Genomic DNA, 20,904 nt, shown 5'->3' on the forward strand with positions numbered 1-20,904 from the left:
GTTGCAGAGTAACGCATAGTAAACAATCTGAGCCTCATATTTTCAAAATAAAAGTCCCACATGCATGGAAAGTAAATATAAGCGTATTATTTTTAGCTCTTATAAATATAAGATCATTGTTGTCTCACTGTGAAACGTTGTGGTTTATCAAACGGCGCCTGAGGCGTGAATATTAATGATCCCAGAGCTGCATATCAGTCTGTGTCCTCCTGATAATGTGGATGCTTGTCAAGTCTGGATAAATGACCTAAAGTGCATGCAAATGATGAGGGCGTGGTATGTGAGTCACGCTACAGTCTGCTGTGTGTTCTGATTGGCCTGTGGTCCACCGGGGTTCACACTCATGTAATTTACATGAGAACAGGGAAACAGTGGTGTGTGAGGCTCATGGTGTAGCCATCTCCACACACTGATCTCTGTATATAATTATGGTGGCTTGAAAAGCCAGCATACTGTTATCTATCTTAAACTTATTATGGTGGCTTGAAAAGCCAGCATATTGTTATCTATCTTAAACTTATTAGGCTGGCTTGTCAAAGCCAACCTACTGTTATCCTATTTAAACTTATTATTTTTTTTTTTTTTTTTTATTAGGCTGGCTTGTGTAGCAAGCCAGACTACTGTTATCCTATTTAAACTTATTATTATTATTATTAATATTATTATTATTCTTCTTCTGAGACTAAAAATTAAACTCTATCTCCTCCTAGAGCTTTCAAGCTATGACCACCAAACTCGCACCAGACCTCCGAACTATTCGGACTCGGATTGCTATATCTCCTCAGACTGATCCGACTTTCGGTTTCCCGAAAAACGTCCCGGGACCACCGGAAAAATCCCATAGACTTAACATGGGGGCAAACTTTGTGACCTCATAACTCTGCGTCAGACTGTCGCACAGACTTCTAACTGGGCTCATTTAACTCAGACTACCTAACTGCCAATAACTGATGAGCTTTAAACTTTCTAGCCACGCCCTAGCAACCACTTTTGGACCCTAGAAACTGTCCCATAGACTTCCATTGCAAATGATGCTCATTGACTTTACATTGGATCAAACTTTGTGAGCTCATAACTCTGCATCAGACTGTCATACAGACTAATGGCTGAGCTCATTTAACTCAGTCTAGCCAGCAGCCAATCACTGATGGCCTTTTAACTTTCTAGCCACACCCTAACAACCAGATACTGCACCCTAGCAACGGTCCCCATAGACTTCCATTATAAAGGCCCAGATTGATATCATCATGCTGCAGTGTTGTAGAGACATGGGGGTTGTTTTTAACTCTTCATACTGGCAAGAAGCTTTGATACATCATCAGTCTAAGCTGTCAATCAACTCCATAGCAACAAAACAGACTAACCTAGCAACGATATAACAGCAGCTATATCTCAGTATCAGAACATCGTAGAGAAGCGGGGGTTGGCTTATTTGACTCATGCTAGCACACCATAAATCCTGTATGGTTCACATGCTAGCAATGACTAGCAACAAGCTAATTTATGCTGGAATCATGCTAGTAACATGCTAATTCATGCTAGAATCATGCTAGTAACATGCTAATTCATGCTAGAATCATGCTAGTAACTTGCTAATTCTAGCTAGAATCATGCTAGTAACATGCTAATTCATGGTAGAATCATGCTAGTAACATGCTAAATCATGCTAGAATCATGCTAGTAACATGCTAATTCATGGTAGAATCATGCTAGTAACATGCTAAATCATGCTAGAATCATGCTAGTAACATGCTAATTTATGGTAGAATCATGCTAGTAACATGCTAATTCATGCTGAAATCACGCTAGTAACATGCTAATTCATGCTAGAATCATGCTAATAACATGCTAATTCATGCTAGAATCATGCTAGTAACATGCTAATTCATGCTAGAATCATGCTAGTAACATGCTAATTCATGCTAGAATCTTGCTAGTAACATGCTAATTCATGCTAGAATCATGCTAATAACATGCTAATTCATGCTAGAATCATGCTAGTAACATGCTAATTCATGCTAGAATCATGCTAGTAACATATTAATTCATGCTAGAATCTTGCTAGTAACATGCTAATTCATGCTAGAATCATGCTAATAACATGCTAATTCATGCTAGAATCTTGCTAGTAACATGCTAATTCATGCTAGAATCATGCTAGTAACATGATAATTCATGCTAGAATCATGCTAGTAACATGCTAACTCATGCTAGAATCATGCTAGTAACATGCTAATTCATGCTAGAATCATGCTAGTAACATGCTAATTCATGCTAGAATCATGCTAGTAACATGCTAATTAATGCTAGAATCATGCTAGTAACATGCTAAACTATGCTAGAATCATGCTAGTAACATGCTAATTCATGCTAAAATCATGCTAGTAACATGCTAATTCATGCTAGAATCATGCTAAATCATGCTAGAATCATGCTAGTAACATGCTAATTCATGCTACAATCATGCTAATAACAGACTTATTCATGCTAGAATCATGCTAGTTCATGCTAGAATCATGCTAGTAACATGCTAATTCATGCTAGAATCATGCTAATAACATGCTAATTCATAGTAGAATCATGCTAATGACATGCTAATCGTTCTATCTATCTATCTATCTATCTATCTATCTATCTATCTATCTATCTATCTATCTATCTATCTATCTATCTATCTATCTATCTATCTATCTATCTATCTTTTCGTGTTTTTTAAAACTACTTTAAACTAAATAAACTATTATCAACAGACTTTCACAAGCCAGCCTCAAAGTTTGTCCTCAAACTTTAATAATCTAGTTATTATTATTCTTCTTCTGAGACTAAAAATTAAACTCTATCTCCTCCTAGAGCTTTCGAGCTATGACCACCAAACTCGCACCAGACCTCCGAACTATTCGGACTCGGATTGCTATATCTTTTCCGACTGATCCGACTTTCGGTTTTCCGAAAACACCCCCGGGACCACCGGAAAAATCCCATAGACTTAACATGGGATCAAACTTTGTGAGCGCATAACTCTGCGTCAGACTGTCACACAGACTTCTAACTGGGCTCATTTAACTCAGACTATCAATCTGCCAATGACTGATCACCTTTAAACTTTCTAGCCACGCCCTAGCAACCACTTTTGGACCCTAGAAACTGTCCCATAGACTTCCATTGCAAAAGACTGTCATTGACTTAACATTGAATCAAACTCTGTGAGCTCATAACTCTGCATCAGAGTGTCACACTGACTTCTAACTGGGCTCATTTAACTCAGACTACCAAACTGCCAATCACTGATGAGCTTTTAACTTTCTAGCCACACCCTAACAACTAGATACTGCACCCTAGCAACAACTGTCCCATAGACTTCCATTGCAAAAGACTGTCATTGACTTAACATTAGATCAAACTTTGTGACCTCATAGCTTTCGATCAGACTGTCATACTTATGGATGAGCTTTATCTATCTATCTATCTATCTATCTATCTATCTATCTATCTATCTATCTATCTATCTATCTATCTATCTATCTATCTATCTATCAACTGTTTTTATCTATCTATCTATCTATCAACTGTTTTTATCTATCTATCTATCTATCTATCACTATAAACTGTTTTTATCTATCTATCTATCTATCTATGTATCTATCTATCTATCTATCTATCTATCTATCTATCTATCTATCTATCTATCTATCTATCTATCTATCTATCTATCTATCTATCCTTTTTCAAACTGTTTTTATCTATCTATCCATCCATCCATCCATCCATCCATCCATCCATCCATCCATCCATCCATCCATCCATCCATCCATCCATCCATCCATCCATCCATCCATCCATCCATCTTCAAACTGTTTTGATCTATCTATCTATCTATCTATCTATCTATCTATCTATCTATCTATCTATCTATCTATCTATCTATCTATCTATCTATCTATCTATCTATCTATCTATCAACTGTTTTTATCTATCTATCTATCTATCTATCTATCTATCTATCTATCTATCTATCTATCTATCTGTCTGCCTGTCTGTCTGTCTGTCTGTCTGTCTGTCTGTCTGTCTGTCTATCTAAGAACATGCTAATTCATGCTAGAGTCATGCTAGTAACATGCTAATTCATGCTACAATCATGCTAGTAACATGCTAATTCATGCTAGAATCATGCTAGTAACATGCTAATTCATGCTAAAACGATGCTAATTTATGCTAGTCATGCTAGTAACATGGTAATTCATGCTAGAATCATGCTAGTAACATGCTAATTCATGCTAGAATCATGCTAGTAACATGCTAATTCATGTTAGAATCATGCTAGTTACATGCTAATTCGTGCTAGAATGATGCTAATTCATGCTAGAATCATGCTAGTAACATGCTAATTCATGCTAGAATCATGCTAGTAACATGCTAGTTCATGCTAGAATCATGCTAGAACGATGCTAATTCATGCTAGAATCATGCTAGTAACATGCTAATTCATGCTAGAATCATGCTAGTAACATGCTAATTCATGCTAGAATCATGCTAGTAACATGCTAATTCATGCTAGAATCATGCTAATTCATGCTAGAATCATGCTAGTAACATGCTAATTCATGCTAGACTCATGCTAATAACATGCTAATTCATGCTAAAACGATGCTAATTTATGCTAGAATCATGCTAGTGACATGCTAATTCATGCTAGAATCATGCTAGTAACATGCTAATTCATGCTAGAATCATGCTAGTAACATGCTAATTCATGCTAGAATCATGCTAGTTACATGCTAATTCGTGCTAGAACGATGCTAATTCATGCTAGAATCATGCTAGTGACATGCTAATTCATGCTAGAATCATGCTAGTAACATGCTAATTCATGCTAAAATCATGCTAGTAACAGGCTAATTCATGCTAGAATCATGCTAGTAACATGCTAATTCATGCAAGAATCATGCTAGTAACATGTTAATTTATGCTAGTAACATGCTAAATCATGCTAGAATCATGCTAGTAACATGCTAATTCATGGTAGAATCATGCTAGTAACATTCTAATTCATGCTAGAATGATGCTAATAACATGCTAATTCATGCTAAAATCATGCTAATAACATGCTAATTCATGCTAGAATCATGTTAGTAACATGCTAATTCACGCTAGAATCATGCTAATAACATGCTAATTCATGCTAGAATCATGCTAGTAACATGCTAATTCATGCTAGAATCATGCTAGTAACATGCTAATTCATGCTAGAATCATGCTAGTAACATAATAATTCATGCTAGAATCATGCTAATAACATGCTAATTCATGCTAGAATCATGCTAATGACCTGCTAATTCATGCTAGAGTCATGGTAGTAACGTGCTAATTCATGCTAGAATCATGCTAGTAACATGCTAATTCATGCTAGAATCATGCTAATAACATGCTAATTCATGCTAGAATCATGCTAGTAACACGCTAATTCATGCTAGAATCATGCTAATAACATGCTAATTCATGCTAGAATCATGCTAGTAACATGCTAATTCATGCTAGAGTCATGGTAGTAACATGCTTATTCATGCTAGAAACATGCTAGTAACATGCTAATTCATGCTAGAATCATGCTAGTAACATGCTAATTCATGCTAGAATCATGCTAATAACATGCTAATTCATGCTAGAAACATGCTAATTCATGCTAGAATCATGCTAATAACATGCTAATTCATGCATGAGACATGCTAGTAACATGCTAATTAATGCTAGAAACATGCTAGTAACATGCTAATTCATGCTAGAATCATGCTAGTAACATGCTAATTCATGCTAGAAACATGCTAGTAACATGCTAATTCATGCTAGAATCATGCTAATAACATGCTAATTCATGCTAGAAACATGCTAGTAACATGCTAATTCATGGTAGAATCATGCTAGTTACATGCTTATCCATGCTAGAATCATGCTAGTAACATGCTAATTCATGCTAGAATCATGCTAATAACATGCTAATTCATGCTAGAAACATGATAATTCATGCTAGAATCATGCTAATAACATGCTAGTAACATGCTAGAAACATGCTAGTAACATGCTAATTCATGCTAGAATCATGCTAGTAACATGCTAATTCATGCTAGAAACATGCTAGTAACATGCTAACTCATGCTAGAAACATGCTAGTAACATGCTAATTCATGCTAGAATCATGCTAATTCATGCTAGAAACATGCTAGTAACATGCTAATTCATGCTAGAATCATGCTAGTTACATGCTAATTTATGTTAGAATCATGCTAGTTACTTGCTAATTCATGCTAGTAACATGCTAATTCAGACTCGGCTTTTCAAGCCACCATAAAGTTTGTCCTCAAACTTTAATATCTAGTTCTTCTTCTTCTTCTTCTTCTTCTTCTTCTTCTTCTTCTTCTGAGACTAATTTCTAAGTGTATCTCCTCCTAGGCCTTTCAAGCTACATACTTCAAACTTTCGTCAAACCTTCAAACTGGTCTGACTCGGGTTGCTATATCTTTTCTAACTGATCCGACCTTGGGTTTTCCGAAAAACGACCCAGAAAAATCCCAAAAGTCCCATTGACTTAACATTGGGTCAAACTTTGTGAGCTCATAACTCTGCATCAGACTGTCCTACAGACTTCTAACTGGACTCATTTAACTCAGTCTAGCCAGCAGCCAATAACTGATGACTTTTTAACTTACTAGCCACTCCCTAGCAACCAATTACAGCACCCTAGCAACTGTCCCATAGACTTCCATTGTAAAAGACTCCTATTTACTTAACATTGGATCAACCTTTGTGAGCTCATAACTCTGCATCAGACTGTCCTACAGACTAGAGTCTGGCCTCATTCAACTCAGTCTAGCCAGCAGCCAATCACTGATTACCTTTAAACTTACTAGCCACTCCCTAGCAACCAATTTCAGCACCCTAGCAACTGTCCCAGAGACTGTGACTAGCTATTCTAACACACGCTAACAGTTTTAACATCCTACTGACATGCTAATCTTGCTAGAAAGGTGCTATCAACACGATAGTGACATGCTAGTCATGCTAGTAACATGCTAATTCATGCTAGAATCATGCTAACAACATGCTAATTCATGCTAGAAACAAGCTGATTCATGCTAGAATCATGCTAGTAACATGCTAGTTACATGCTAGTTAATGGTAGAATCATGCTAATTCATGCTAGAATCATGCTAACAACATGCTAATTCATGCTAGAAACAAGCTGATTCATGCTAGTAACATGCTAGTTACATGCTAATTAATGCTAGAATCATGCTAGTTACATGCTAATTCATGCTAGAAACATGCTAATTCATGCTAGAATCATGCTAACAACATGCTAATTCATGCTAGAAACATGCTAGTAACATGCTAATTCATGCTAGAAACATGCTAGTAACATGCTAGAATCATGCTAGTAACATGTTAATTCATGCTAGTAACATGCTAATTCATGCTAGAATCATGCTAGTAACATGCTAATCCATGCTAGAATCATGCTAGTAACATGCTAATTCATGCTAGAATCATGCTAGTAACATGCTAATTCATGCTAGAATCATGCTAGTAACATGCTAATTCATGCTGGTAACATGCTAGTAACATGCTAATTCATGCTAGAAACATGCTAGTAACATGCTAATTCATGCTAGAATCATGCTAGTAACATGCTAATTCATGCTAGAATCATGCTAATAACATGCTAATTCATGCTAGAAACATGCTAATTCATGCTAGAATCATGCTAATAACATGCTAATTCATGCTAGAAACATGCTAGTAACATGCTAATTAATGCTAGAAACATGTTAGTAACATGCTAATTCATGCTAGAATTATGCTAGTAACATGCTAATTCATGCTAGAAACATGCTAGTAACATGCTAATTCATGCTAGAATCATGCTAGTAACATGCTAATTCATGCTAGAATCATGCTAATAACATGCTAATTCATGCTAGAAACATGCTAGTAACATGCTAATTCATGCTAGAATCATGCTAGTTACATGCTAATCCATGCTAGAATCATGCTAGTAACATGCTAATTCATGCTAGAATCATGCTAGTAACATGCTAATTCATGCTAGAATCATGCTAATAACATGCTAATTCATGCTAGAATCATGCTAATAACATGCTAAATCATGCTGGAAACATGCTAGAAACATGCTAGTAACATGCTAATTCATGCTAGAAACATGCTAGTAACATGCTAATTCATGCTAGAATCATGCTAGTAACATGCTAATTCATGCTAGAAACATGCTAGTAACATGCTAACTCATGCTAGAAACATGCTAATTCATGCTAGAATCATGCTAATTCATGCTAGAAACATGCTAGTAACATGCTAATTCATGCTAGAAACATGTTAGTAACATGCTAATTCATGCTAGAATCATGCTAATTTATGTTAGAATCATGCTAGTTACTTGCTTATTCATGCTAGTAACATGCTAATTCAGACTCGGCTTTTCAAGCCACCATAAAGTTTGTCCTCAAACTTTAATATCTAGTTATTATTCTTCTTCTTCTTCTTCTGAGACTAATTTCTAAGTGTATCTCCTCCTAGGCCTTTCAAGCTACATACTTCAAACTTTCGTCAAACCTTCAAACTGGTCTGACTCGGGTTGCTATATCTTTTCTAACTGATCCGACCTTGGGTTTTCCGAAAAACGACCCAGAAAAATCCCAAAAGTCCCATTGACTTAACATTGGGTCAAACTTTGTGAGCTCATAACTCTGCATCAGACTGTCCTACAGACTTCTAACTGGACTCATTTAACTCAGTCTAGCCAGCAGCCAATAACTGATGACTTTTTAACTTACTAGCCACTCCCTAGCAACCACTTACAGCACCCTAGCAACTGTCCCATAGACTTCCATTGTAAAAGACTCCCATTGACTTAACATTGGATCAACCTTTGTGAGCTCATAACTCTGCATCAGACTGTCCTACAGACTAGAGTCTGGCCTCATTCAACTCAGTCTAGCCAGCAGCCAATCACTGATTACCTTTAAACTTACTAGCCACTCCCTAGCAACCAATTTCAGCACCCTAGCAACTGTCCAAGAGACTGTGACTAGCTATTCTAACACACACTAACAGTTTTAACATCCTACTGACATGCTAATCTTGCTAGAAAGGTGCTAGCAACACGATAGTGACATGCTAGTCATGCTAGTAACATGCTAATTCATGCTAGAATCATGCTAACAACATGCTAATTCATGCTAGAAACAAGCTGATTCATGCTAGAATCATGCTAGTAACATGCTAGTTACATGCTAATTAATGCTAGAATCATGCTAGTTACATGCTAATTCATGCTAGAAACATGCTAATTCATGCTAGAATCATGCTAACAACATGCTAATTCATGCTAAAAACATGCTAGTAACATGCTAATTCATGCTAGAAACATGCTAGTAACATGCTAATTCATGCTAGAATCATGCTAGTAACATGCTAATTCATGCTAGAATCATGCTAGTAACATGCTAATTCATGCTAGAATCATGCTTGTAACATGCTAATTCATGCTAGAATCATGCTAGTACCATGCTAATTCATGTCTAGAATCATGCTAATAACATGCTAATTCATGCTAGAAACATGCTAATTCATGCTAGAATCATGCTAATAACATGCTAATTCATGCTAGAGACATGCTAGTAACATGCTAATTAATGCTAGAAACATGCTAGTAACATGCTAATTCATGCTAGAATCATGCTAGTAACATGCTAATTCATGCTAGAAACATGCTAGTAACATGCTAATTCATGCTAGAATCATGCTAGTAACATGCTAATCCATGCTAGAATCATGCTAGTAACATGCTAATTCATGCTAGAAACATGCTAGTAACATGCTAATTCATGCTAGAATCATGCTAGTAACATGCTAATTCATGCTAGAATCATGCTAACAACATGCTAATTCCTGCTAGAAACATGGTAGTAACATGCTAATTCATGCTAGAATCTTGCTAGTTACATGCTAATTCCTGCTAGAATCATGCTAGTAACATGTTAATTCATGCTAGAATCATGCTAACAACATGCTAATTCAAGCTAGAAACAAGCTGATTCATGCTAGAATCATGCTAGTAACATGCTAGTTACATGGTAATTAATGCTAGAAACATGCTATTTCATGCTAGAATCATGCTAATAACATGCTAAATCATGTTAGAAACATGCTAGTAACATGCTAATTCATGCTAGATACATGCTAGTAACATGCTAATTCATGCTAGAATCATGCTAGTAACATGCTAATTCATGCTAGAAACATGCTAGTAACATGCTAACTCATGCTAGAAACATGCTAGTAACATGCTAATTCATGCTAGAATCATGCTAATTCATGCTAGAAACATGCTAGTAACATGCTAATTCTTGCTAGAATCATGCTAGTTACATGCTAATTTATGTTAGAATCATGCTAGTTACTTGCTAATTCATGCTAGTTACATGCTAATTCAGACTCGGCTTTTCAAGCCACCATAAAGTTTGTCCTCAAACTTTAATATCTAGTTATTATTCTTCTTCTTCTTCTTCTTCTTATTCTTCTGAGACTAATTTCTAAGTGTATCTCCTCCTAGGCCTTTCAAGCTACATACTTCAAACTTTCGTCAAACCTTCAAACTGGTCTGACTCGGGTTGCTATATCTTTTCTAACTGATCCGACCTTGGGTTTTCCGAAAAACGACCCAGAAAAATCCCAAAAGTCCCATTGACTTAACATTGGGTCAAACTTTGTGAGCTCATAACTCTGCATCAGACTGTCCTACAGACTTCTAACTGGACTCATTTAACTCAGTCTAGCCAGCAGCCAATAACTGATGACTTTTTAACTTACTAGCCACTCCCTAGCAACCACTTACAGCACCCTAGCAACTGTCCCATAGACTTCCATTGTAAAAGACTCCCATTTACTTAACATTGGATCAACCTTTGTGAGCTCATAACTCTGCATCAGACTGTCCTACAGACTAGAGTCTGGCCTCATTCAACTCAGTCTAGCCAGCAGCCAATCACTGATTACCTTTAAACTTACTAGCCACTCCCTAGCAACCAATTTCAGCACCCTAGCAACTGTCCCAGAGACTGTGACTAGCTATTCTAACACACGCTAACAGTTTTAACATCCTACTGACATGCTAATCTTGCTAGAAAGGTGCTAGCAACACGATAGTGACATGCTAGTCATGCTAGTAACATGCTAATTCATGCTAGAATCATGCCAACAACATGCTAATTCATGCTAGAAACAAGCTGATTCATGCTAGAATCATGCTAGTAACATGCTACTTACATGCTAATAAATGCTAGAATCATGCTAGTTACATGCTAATTCATGCTAGAAACATGCTAATTCATGCTAGAATCATGCTAACAATATGCTAATTCATGCTAGAAACATGCTAGTAACATGCTAATTCATGCTAGAAACATGCTAGTAACATGCTAGAATCATGCTAGTAACATGCTAATTCATGCTAGAAACATGCTAGTAACATGCTAATTCATGTTAGAATCATGCTAGTAACATGCTAATCCAAGCTAGAATCATGCTAGTAACATGCTAATTCATGCTAGACTCATGCTAGTAACATGCTAATTCATGCTAGAATCATGCTAGTAACATGCTAATTCATGCTAGAATCATGCTAGTAACATGCTAATTCATGCTAGAATCATGCTAGTAACATGCTAATTCATGCTAGAAACATGATAGTAACATGCTAATTCATGCTAGAAACATGCTAGTAACATGCTAATTCATGCTAGAATCATGCTAATAACATGCTAATTCATGCTAGAAACATGCTAATTCATGCTAATAACATGCTAATTCATGCTAGAGACATGCTAGTAACATGCTAATTCATGCTAGAGACATGCTAGTAACATGCTAATTCATGCTAGAATCATGCTATTAACATGCTAATTCATGCTAGAAACATGCTAGTAACATGCTAATTCATGCTAGAATCATGCTAATAACCTGCTAATTTATGCTAGAATCATGCTAGTAACATACTAATTCATGCTAGAATCATGCTAGTAACATGCTAATTCATGCTAGAAACATGCTAGTAACATGCTAATTCATGCTAGAATCATGCTAGTAACATGCTAATTCATGCTAGAATCATGCTAAATCATGCTAGAATCATGCTAGTAACATGCTAATTCATGCTAGAATCATGCTAATAACATGCTAATTTATGCTAGTAACATGCTAATTCATGCTAGAATCATGCTAATAACATGCTAATTCATGCTAATAACATGCTAATTCATGCTAGAAACATGCTAATTCATGCTAGAAACACGCTAGTAACATGCTAATTCATGCTAGAATCATGCTAATTCATGCTAGAAACATGCTAGTAACATGCTAATTCATGCTAGAATCATGCTAGTTACATGCTAATTCATGCTAGAATCATGCTAGTAACATGCTAATTCATGCTAGAAACATGCTAGTAACATGCTAGTAACATGCTAGAATCATGCTAGAAACATGCTAATTCATGCTAACAACATGCTAATTCATGCTAGAAACATGCTAGTAACATGCTAATTCATGCTAGAATCATGCTAGTTACATGCTAATTCCTGCTAGAATCATGCTAATAACATGCTAATTCATGCTAGAATCATGCTAGTAACATGCTAATTCATGTTATAATCATGCCAGTAACATGTTAATTCATGCTAGAATCATGCTAATAACATGCTAATTCATGCTAGAACTATGCTAGAAACATGCTAATTCATGCTAGAATCATGCTAATAACATGCTAATTCATGCTAGAACTATGCAAGAAACATGCTAATTCATGCTAGAATCATGCTAACAACATGCTAATACATGCTAATCCATGCTATAATCATGCTAGTTACATGCAAATTCATGCTAGGATCATGCTAATTCATCCTAGAATCATGCTAGTTACATGCTAATTCATGCTAGAATCATGCTAATTCATGCTAGAATCATGCTAGTTTACACTTTAAAACGACTTCAAACTTTTAGACTCGGCTTTTCAAGCCACCATAAAGTTTGTCCTCAAACTTTAATATCTAGTTATATTTAAGGTTTATATATAATTAAGAGTTGTTTTTCTTCATTTCTGCTGTCACACTATAGGACATTTCTACGGTATAGTACAGTAAAATCTTAAAATTAAAAATAAACATCGAAAGAATTGATAAAGTTTCTGACCCCTTATATTTTCTCGAACATCAGTATATAACTGCTAATAAACAAATTATCTTCAAAAATGGAAATAAGAACATCAAAACTGTTTATTGCATATCTGTCCACCACCCATACAGTAACAGTCTTCTTGTCCTGTTTACTACTGTTAGAATTGAGTTGTTAATGTAGTTTTATTAATGTTTCAAGAGTTCACACTTAGCTGATGATTGATTATAAAGCTTGTTTGGCATGCTGTCCCGGGAGGGAGCCCTGGGCTCTTTGCCCTGGGCATTTTGCAAGGTGAGAGGGAAGTTTGAGCTCAGGTATATCTGGAGAACTCCCCTGCTGTTGTAGCTAATGAACAGATAGTGATCGCTCTTAAGAGGTAAGTACTTACTATGAGCATGTTTAGATTCCCCATTTGGCTTAGTTAATTAACCTAAGTTGCATGTTTTTGGACGGTGGGAAGAAACTGGGGAACCCGGGGGAAACCCATGTGAGCACGGGGATAACATGTAAACGCCACACAGAAACGTCGGCTGGCTTGATAAAGACTAGAACCAGTAACGTTCTTGCTGTGAGGCAACAGTGCTAACCACTGGGCCACTGTGGCACCCATCTAGGAAAGGAGGAGGAGTAGGGGTAGAGGGAGGATTCTTCGAAACAAAGATGGCTGTGATATGAACTTTTTGAACTATTTATTGTGGTTTAGGAATGGTCTGATTGGTGAATCATAAACTGAATAATATGGAGCCGGCTCCAAGCAATCATTAGCACGTGATCCTCTCGACATTAGTTTATAAATACACTTCACTTACCATGTTTTTGACACTCCTGCTCCACAGACGCTCCTGCTGCTTTAAATATGGCACCTGAAACACCTGAAACACAGATCTGCAGGTGAGTCCCGCTGTGTGTTTGCTGTAATAGCTTATTTTAGAGTAAATGTGGATGAACTGTGGACCTCCTCTCAGACTCATGTCTCTGTTGGTGGTGTTGACGATTCCTCGCACGCTTTCATTCGTGATGCTCCCCTTCTTCACCTCGATTCTGGTATTTCCGATTTTGACTACACAGAAACAGGATTTAGTACGTAAATATTCACTGTTTGTTTTAAAAAGCAGAGTATTGTCAGTGGTGAATAAGCATGAAAATGTCCAGACCTTGACTCTCGGGCATCTTGCCGTATGTGGGCTGCAAATAAACAAGTGTATTTCATTTTAAAACAGTAAACAGGCCATTAGAGTTGTTGTGATCGGGTCAGTATTAACCTGGTTCCACTCTTTAAAGCAGTGGCGAAAGGCCTGGAAGGTGTCCTGCTGCAGGGCCAGCACAGTGATTCTGCTGAGGGTGGAGGAGTTGGGCTCCGTCAGGTGCGTCTGCATCGCCGCCAGCATCGCCCACATCGAGTCTTTGGGGGTGAAGCCTCCGCGCCCTGCAGAACACCACATCATTAACTCTGTCAAAACTATCAAGTTCGGTACCAATCAATACTGACATGTTAAAAACATCCATTTCCTGCTAACATGTAAGTATTGTGAAGACAGAAATGACTGTGATTAGCCGTGAAGGTCATCAGTTCACCGCACTTCACTGAGTGCAAATGCAGACACATACACACTGGGGCATTTCAAAGCCATGAAGATCAGTGGATTGATCAGCTCATAAACAGACCAGCTGATCTTCACAGCTTTAAAACGCTCCTGTGCCACTGTATCTGTGTCTGCACTTGCTGAAAAGTGGTGAACTGATGACCTTTACGGCCAATCACAGTCATTCTGTTGAGCATGTAAACACAACAGCCAATCAGCAGGGTTTAAGAATGCGCTCACCAGCGCTCCAATGTGGATGTTTTTAAAATTTCCATCGCAATTGGAACCGATACTTTTGACAACACTAGTGTGTGTCTGTGTGAGTGTGTGTCTGTGTGTGTGTGTTAATGTCGTGCCTGTTCCGATAGCAGGAATAGCGAGACTTCTGGCCTGTTTTTCATCACAGAGGTCCAGGATTTTCCCCAGAGAGTGTGTGATGTCTGTGATGTTCTCCGGTCCGACCATCTGAGCGATGCTGTGGCACTGAAGATCTCCAGCAGAGGTCAGGAGCACACCACCCGCTGGCAGAGGAGCTGCACACACACACACACACACACACACACACACACACATGCATGCAAACAAGTAAAATCAGCAATTTCAGAAGTATTTAAGTCAGATTATACCGCGAGCAGAGTCAGACATACCTCGCTTCTTACACTCGGCAACAACTGATTTTCCAGCAGCTTTAAAGATGGCACCAGAAACACCTGTAAGGGAGTAGAAAGTCACTGAAATAAGTCTGAACACACTTTACTGACACTGGTGTGCTGTAAGCATCACTGTGAGTGTACTGAAGAACTCGAGTCTTCACAGTAAGGTCAGCTGCTGTACTTCAGCACGTACACTAATATTGTGAAGATGCGACTCAGTTGATTATCGATGCTTCAGTGCGGACACACTCACCCGTGTTCAGATCTAAAGTCTTGTTGGTCGAGTTCACTATAACATCCGCCGCCTCTCTGGTGATGTCGCCCTTCTTGAGGAGTATCTGCACACCATTGATCAGCACTGATGGTGTTCCCAATCATGCCAACACAAAAGTACACACCGGTTATTGACCCCTTTAGGCTAGAACTCACGACAGAGTGACACTGACGCATACAGTACCTCTCCTGTCTGATCGGTGTTTACGCTTCAGAGACTGTAGAGGGAATCCCTGAAACACACATCAGCAATGAAGGCTGAGAGCAAACACTGCACTGCTGAAACTCTAAACTGCCACTGTATATTTGATTATGCTGATGAATCTGATTAATGACATTATTGTGTTTTTAGAGCTGATTTACTCATGAAGAATGAATCACTGATCATACCCCTGTTTATTACTGTCAAGACGCTGTGATTCTGTGTTGGATAAAGCTAATGGTTTGTTTCCACTGCATGCTAAGATTCAGTTCAGTTTGGTGGGCGATTATTTCAGTTTCCACTGTCAGAAGTACTGAATGGTTTCAAAACTCAACTCTACATCTTTTTTGGGAGCCCTATGTAAAGCTATCTAGCAGAACATTACAGCACAGCACTAAAGGCTGAAGCTAGACTCATGGCTGAACGCTGATTGGTTGACAGTGAATCCTCACTCGCACTGCTACAACAACACAGCTGAAGAACGACACCGTTATAAGACAGTGACCACATGCAGTAATAAACCACGGTCAACCTAAATCGTGCTGTCTTCTGGCAAACAGACACAAGCAGAGCAGAAGAGCTGGATCTGCTGTGTGTCCGCCAGTGTTGTTTATGATTCACAGGTCTCGTTGATAACGATATAACAGTGATATAATAAAATAACGAGCTTGAGTGTGTGTGATATGTGAACAGCCTGCATGGTTACCTTCATGCAAGGATGGTGGCAACTTCCCTAACTCTATCTGTACTGTTGATAGTGTAAACGCAAGCCTGATCAACGTGACCTGTATCGAACTGAACTGAACCATAGCGGTGTAAACGAAGCCATTAGAGAAATAAAGCTGTGTGAAACAGAGAATTCATACCAGCTCCTTGATCAGCGTGTTGAACTCCTCCACCGTCTTCTGGTCTGGAGCCACTATAGTGACGTTTCTAAGGTTTTTCGGTGAATCCTGAGAGAACTGCAGAACCGCGGCTCGGATCGCCGTGCAGCTTTCTGTGATGGAGAACCCAAAGTTTCCACAGCCGACTGGCGGAAGGGCGATTGAGGAGCAGGAGTGTTCCTCTGCTTTCCGCAGACTGTTGCAGATGGCAGACTGAAGGCATTGAGAATCCCGAGGCTGACCCTTCTGCGGCAGAACAGCCAACAGCAACATCCCAGTGCTGAGTCTCCCCGTGGAGCCGAGCAGCACCTCTCCAGGCTGAGGACTTTTCTGAGTTCCACACATGTCTGTGATGGATGCGCCCCTGAAGTGGAGAACAGCCTGAATGACGGGGTCACTATAGCCCAGCTTACTGTCCAGCGGGCAGAGTAAGGCATCGGCCGCGAGGTGCTGCAGGGCTCCTTCAGTGATGCTCAGACTCATGTGTTTGCCTATTCTGTGCGTGAAGCTCAGTGGCAGTGCCGGAGCCACTGGGGGTTTCTGTGATAAGAACAGCCCACAGCGCCTTTCCTGTGCCCTCGTCCTCACAGTGGCCCGGTGTTTTTCCAGAATCTTCACTTCTCCTGCTCTGCCATACTCGTGTTTCTCCACAATAATGGCTGCCAGCTGCTTCTGCACGACTCCGACAGCCTCCTGGATGTGCTGCTTGTCCGCCGTCACCGTCAGGCAAGGACCGTCTGCTGTTCTGTGAACGAGGACTGTGGCGCTGAGGCTCTGGAGCTCTGCGAGCTCAGACAGATGCAGACAGGACTCCACAAACTCAGCCTCTCGCTCAGACTTCAGCGGGATGCTCTCGGCTGTCGGCTCCCGCTGCTCCAGATAGTGCTTCACCTTTCCTGCAGCCTCAGCGACAGCATTGGAGAATCCGCAGATGGTGATCTGTGTGTCTGTGGTAGTGATGCTGACGCTAGGAGAGCTCTCCTTCTGTAGACTCCTGAGGAAGACCATCCATTTCTCATCACACTGACCTGAGGACAGCTGGATAACCTGCTCCTCCAGAATCTGCCTGATTCTGTCCTCCGCGGCTTGAAGGTGTTTCTTCTCCAGCACGAGCCCCAGGCCATCCTTGCACTCCAGCAGTCGGGCCAGGGTGTGTTCGGACAGGAGTTCTCGCTCTAGTTGTCCAAGCTCCACAGACTGTGTGAAGTGTTGGAGAGCAGCAGAAAGCGTGATCCGGTGCGTGATGAAGCTCTGCTGTGCTTGTCCGATGAGCGTCTGCGCTGAATCCACGCTCTCCTTCAGTCCTCGGAGGGAAACCGTGTGCTGCTCCTCATCATAGGACAGATCCACTTGTGGCAGATCCGCCTGCAGGTGCTCGCAGATGAGCTCAAACGTCTCTCTGTTGTCCAGACGGATCTGCACCGTGTTTCTCTCCTGCTCCAGCTCTGCGACGGCATTCTCCACCAGCACCCGGATCTGCCCTGAGATGATCCTGACCTGGTCTTTTTCTCCAGCGATGGCGACTGCAGAACGGTTTTCACTGTAGGAGAGCGCCGTATCGGCTGTGATGCAGCGGCGACAGGCATCCTCTACTCTCCTCCAGACCTCCATCTCCACGCTCAGCTCCGCGGAGTCAAATCGACTCAGGATGGCTTCTATTCCCTTGGAGGCGCGGGTCTCCCAGTAGGGGGCGATGTGCAGAGCCGCCAGTGTGTTTATACTGATGTTCATCTCCAGAGTTATCAGTCCGGCCGCCGCTCTGCTGTCCATCAGCACTTTAGCATGCAGCCGCTCGGCTTCACTCTCCAGTTGTTTGCGACTGCGCTCGTCGCTCTCCCAGAAGCGCAGCAGGTCTTCGCTGACAGGAATCTTCAGCTTTGTTCTGATCTCCGTCAGATTTGGTTTTTCTCCAGTTAAAGCCTTTTGCAGGCTCGAATAGAACAGTGAAGCCTGAACATCTGTGCCGCTAACACTGTGCTTTTGTTCCACCACTGCATGCGCATCTGATAAAACATGTTCATGTGTTGTTGAGTCAGTGATGCAGACATATATATTCATACGCAGTGCTGTCATCATCAGATGTTGATTCAGTTCAAAACAAGATGAAGCGCTGATCAAGACATTTAGTGCTGTCAGTGTTATTACTGAATATTAAACGCCTTTTTGAGTCGATTTAACACAATCTAGAGATGGCAGTGGTAGAGGAGGGATGCATTAAAGCCTTCGTTCAACCAGAAATGAAAATTCTGTCATTAGTTCCTCTCCATCACACCAAGCTCCAACAACACTTTTGTTCACCTAAAGAAATGGGTTTTTGTGGAACGTCTTTAGCATCAGGTGTTTACTAAAATCAATATTACTAAAGTAAGAAGTGTTGTTAGAGCTTGGACTGACCACAGCTGAACACTGAAGACACACATGGACTCTGTTGCAGATAAATGTAACAGCTTTCATCACTGATGAGCTCTACTCAGTCATTGAACTGAACTGAATCAACACTGGACTGCCTACCGTCTGCGTTAGTGAAGGTGAGGACGGCGCTGTTCCTCCTGTTGATCCAGATGAAGGCTTCCGTTTCTCCTCCGCCGCTCCTCTTCTTGTTGTTGAAGTAAATCGTGAGAATGTCTTCGCTGAGCGGCTCCAGATCTCCACGAAGCAGGACCGAATCTGTCCGCTCCATCCGCGTCACACCGATGTCTCTGCCCTGCAGCTGCTTCGATGTGCATTTCTTCATGAATGAGTTCACATCTGCCCGTAAAACAGAGAGATTCATGTGTTCATTATCCACAATCATCAAACTCTCATCATTTACTCACAGGTCCCAAACCTGTGTGAGTTTCTTTCTTCTGTTGAACACAAAGCGAGATATTCTGAGGTCAGTTACGTCTCTTTTCCAGCATTCTTCAGAATATCTGCTTCTGTGTTCAACAGAAACAAGAAAATCAGTTTAGGATCACCTGAGTGTGAGTAAATTAGGAAATCTTCATCTTTGAGAAGCTGTGCTTTTAATGTCTACAGCAGATCAGATTCATTAAAGGTGCTGTATGTCAGTGTTTGACTCTTCTAATGTATAAAAACAGCATCATGTGTTTGCAGATATTCAGAAACATGCTCAGTGAACATTCTTGTTGATCTGAAACACAATGCTGAAGTCAGAAATTCTGCTTTGAGATTGTGTGCTACATGCTGGAGCAGCTGTCTTTGTTTTGGTCCCTTTACCCCGCCCAATGCCAGTTTAGCCAATTATATTTCAGCACCCCGGGTTGCCAGATGGTGGAAAACAGCGTATTTCATTCATTCATTCAGAAAGACTCTCAGAGCATGCGTCTGTGACTGAAATGCGCCCTCTGGTGGACAGTAGCAGACTCTGAAATGAGATGCAGATTCAGAGTTCCACATGAGGTTATTAATTAATGAATAACATAAATATTAAGAGTGGAAACATTGGGTGAGCAGGTTACGCTGTAACTGCGTGTCCTAACAACACGCTACGTGACGAGATGCACAGTGAGGAGATACGCAGTGATGAGCTATTTGGCTGTTTTCACCAGGCGAAACAGGACAGAAGTGTAACTCCAGCCATTCAGAAGCACAGATTAGTGCACTCACTGCACTCCAGCACAATGGTCAGCTTTATAATCTAATGAATACATATTAAAGCTCTTTAACATGATTAAATGTAGATGCTGAATCCCTGATATGTGTTGGTTTTCTCTGAGTCTCAGTTCTGAAGTTCAGCTTCTTTTATTGTCCAGATCTGAGCTGAACTATCTGCTGCTGTTTTCAGTTTATGGCAGTAAATGTGATGTAAAACAGCATTTAACACTGAATAAAGCACATGAGCTGTACCTGAGCTGATCACTGTCAGTTTTCTGTTGTTCAGCTGTGAGAAACAGAAGCCGTTTCTTAATTCGAGGTGTTGGTCAGGACAAAAACTCCCATTACTATGGTGAATATTTCTTCTATCATGTGCCATTGCTTTTAGTTTAGAGTACGGTGTAAATGAGCCTTTAGGCTCGATAGTCAAGCACACTGCTGTTGGTGTCGTTAATCTGGCAACCTGCTCT

The 20,904-nt window shown here is 40.0% G+C and overlaps 1 protein-coding gene across 2 annotated transcripts in view; it reads right to left on the minus strand.

Annotated features, from left to right (window-relative positions):
* LOC130235447 (protein mono-ADP-ribosyltransferase PARP14-like) overlaps nt 1–20,904 on the minus strand; it is a 40,455-nt gene that overhangs the window by 12,773 nt on the left and 6,778 nt on the right. For both annotated transcript variants that reach the window (XM_056466035.1, XM_056466034.1), the window contains exons 6-15: nt 19,349–19,585; nt 16,820–18,840; nt 15,936–15,984; nt 15,732–15,836; nt 15,473–15,535; nt 15,182–15,358; nt 14,505–14,668; nt 14,397–14,427; nt 14,198–14,302; nt 14,052–14,114 (exon numbers count right to left, since the gene is read on the minus strand). In XM_056466035.1, the coding sequence (XP_056322010.1) occupies nt 14,052–14,114; nt 14,198–14,302; nt 14,397–14,427; nt 14,505–14,668; nt 15,182–15,358; nt 15,473–15,535; nt 15,732–15,836; nt 15,936–15,984; nt 16,820–18,840; nt 19,349–19,585 (3,015 nt within the window). The remainder of the gene's footprint in view (nt 1–14,051; nt 14,115–14,197; nt 14,303–14,396; nt 14,428–14,504; nt 14,669–15,181; nt 15,359–15,472; nt 15,536–15,731; nt 15,837–15,935; nt 15,985–16,819; nt 18,841–19,348; nt 19,586–20,904) is intronic.

Source organism: Danio aesculapii, chromosome 9 (genome assembly GCF_903798145.1).
Source record: "Danio aesculapii chromosome 9, fDanAes4.1, whole genome shotgun sequence".
In the NCBI taxonomy this organism is placed as follows: Eukaryota; Metazoa; Chordata; class Actinopteri; order Cypriniformes; family Danionidae; genus Danio; species Danio aesculapii.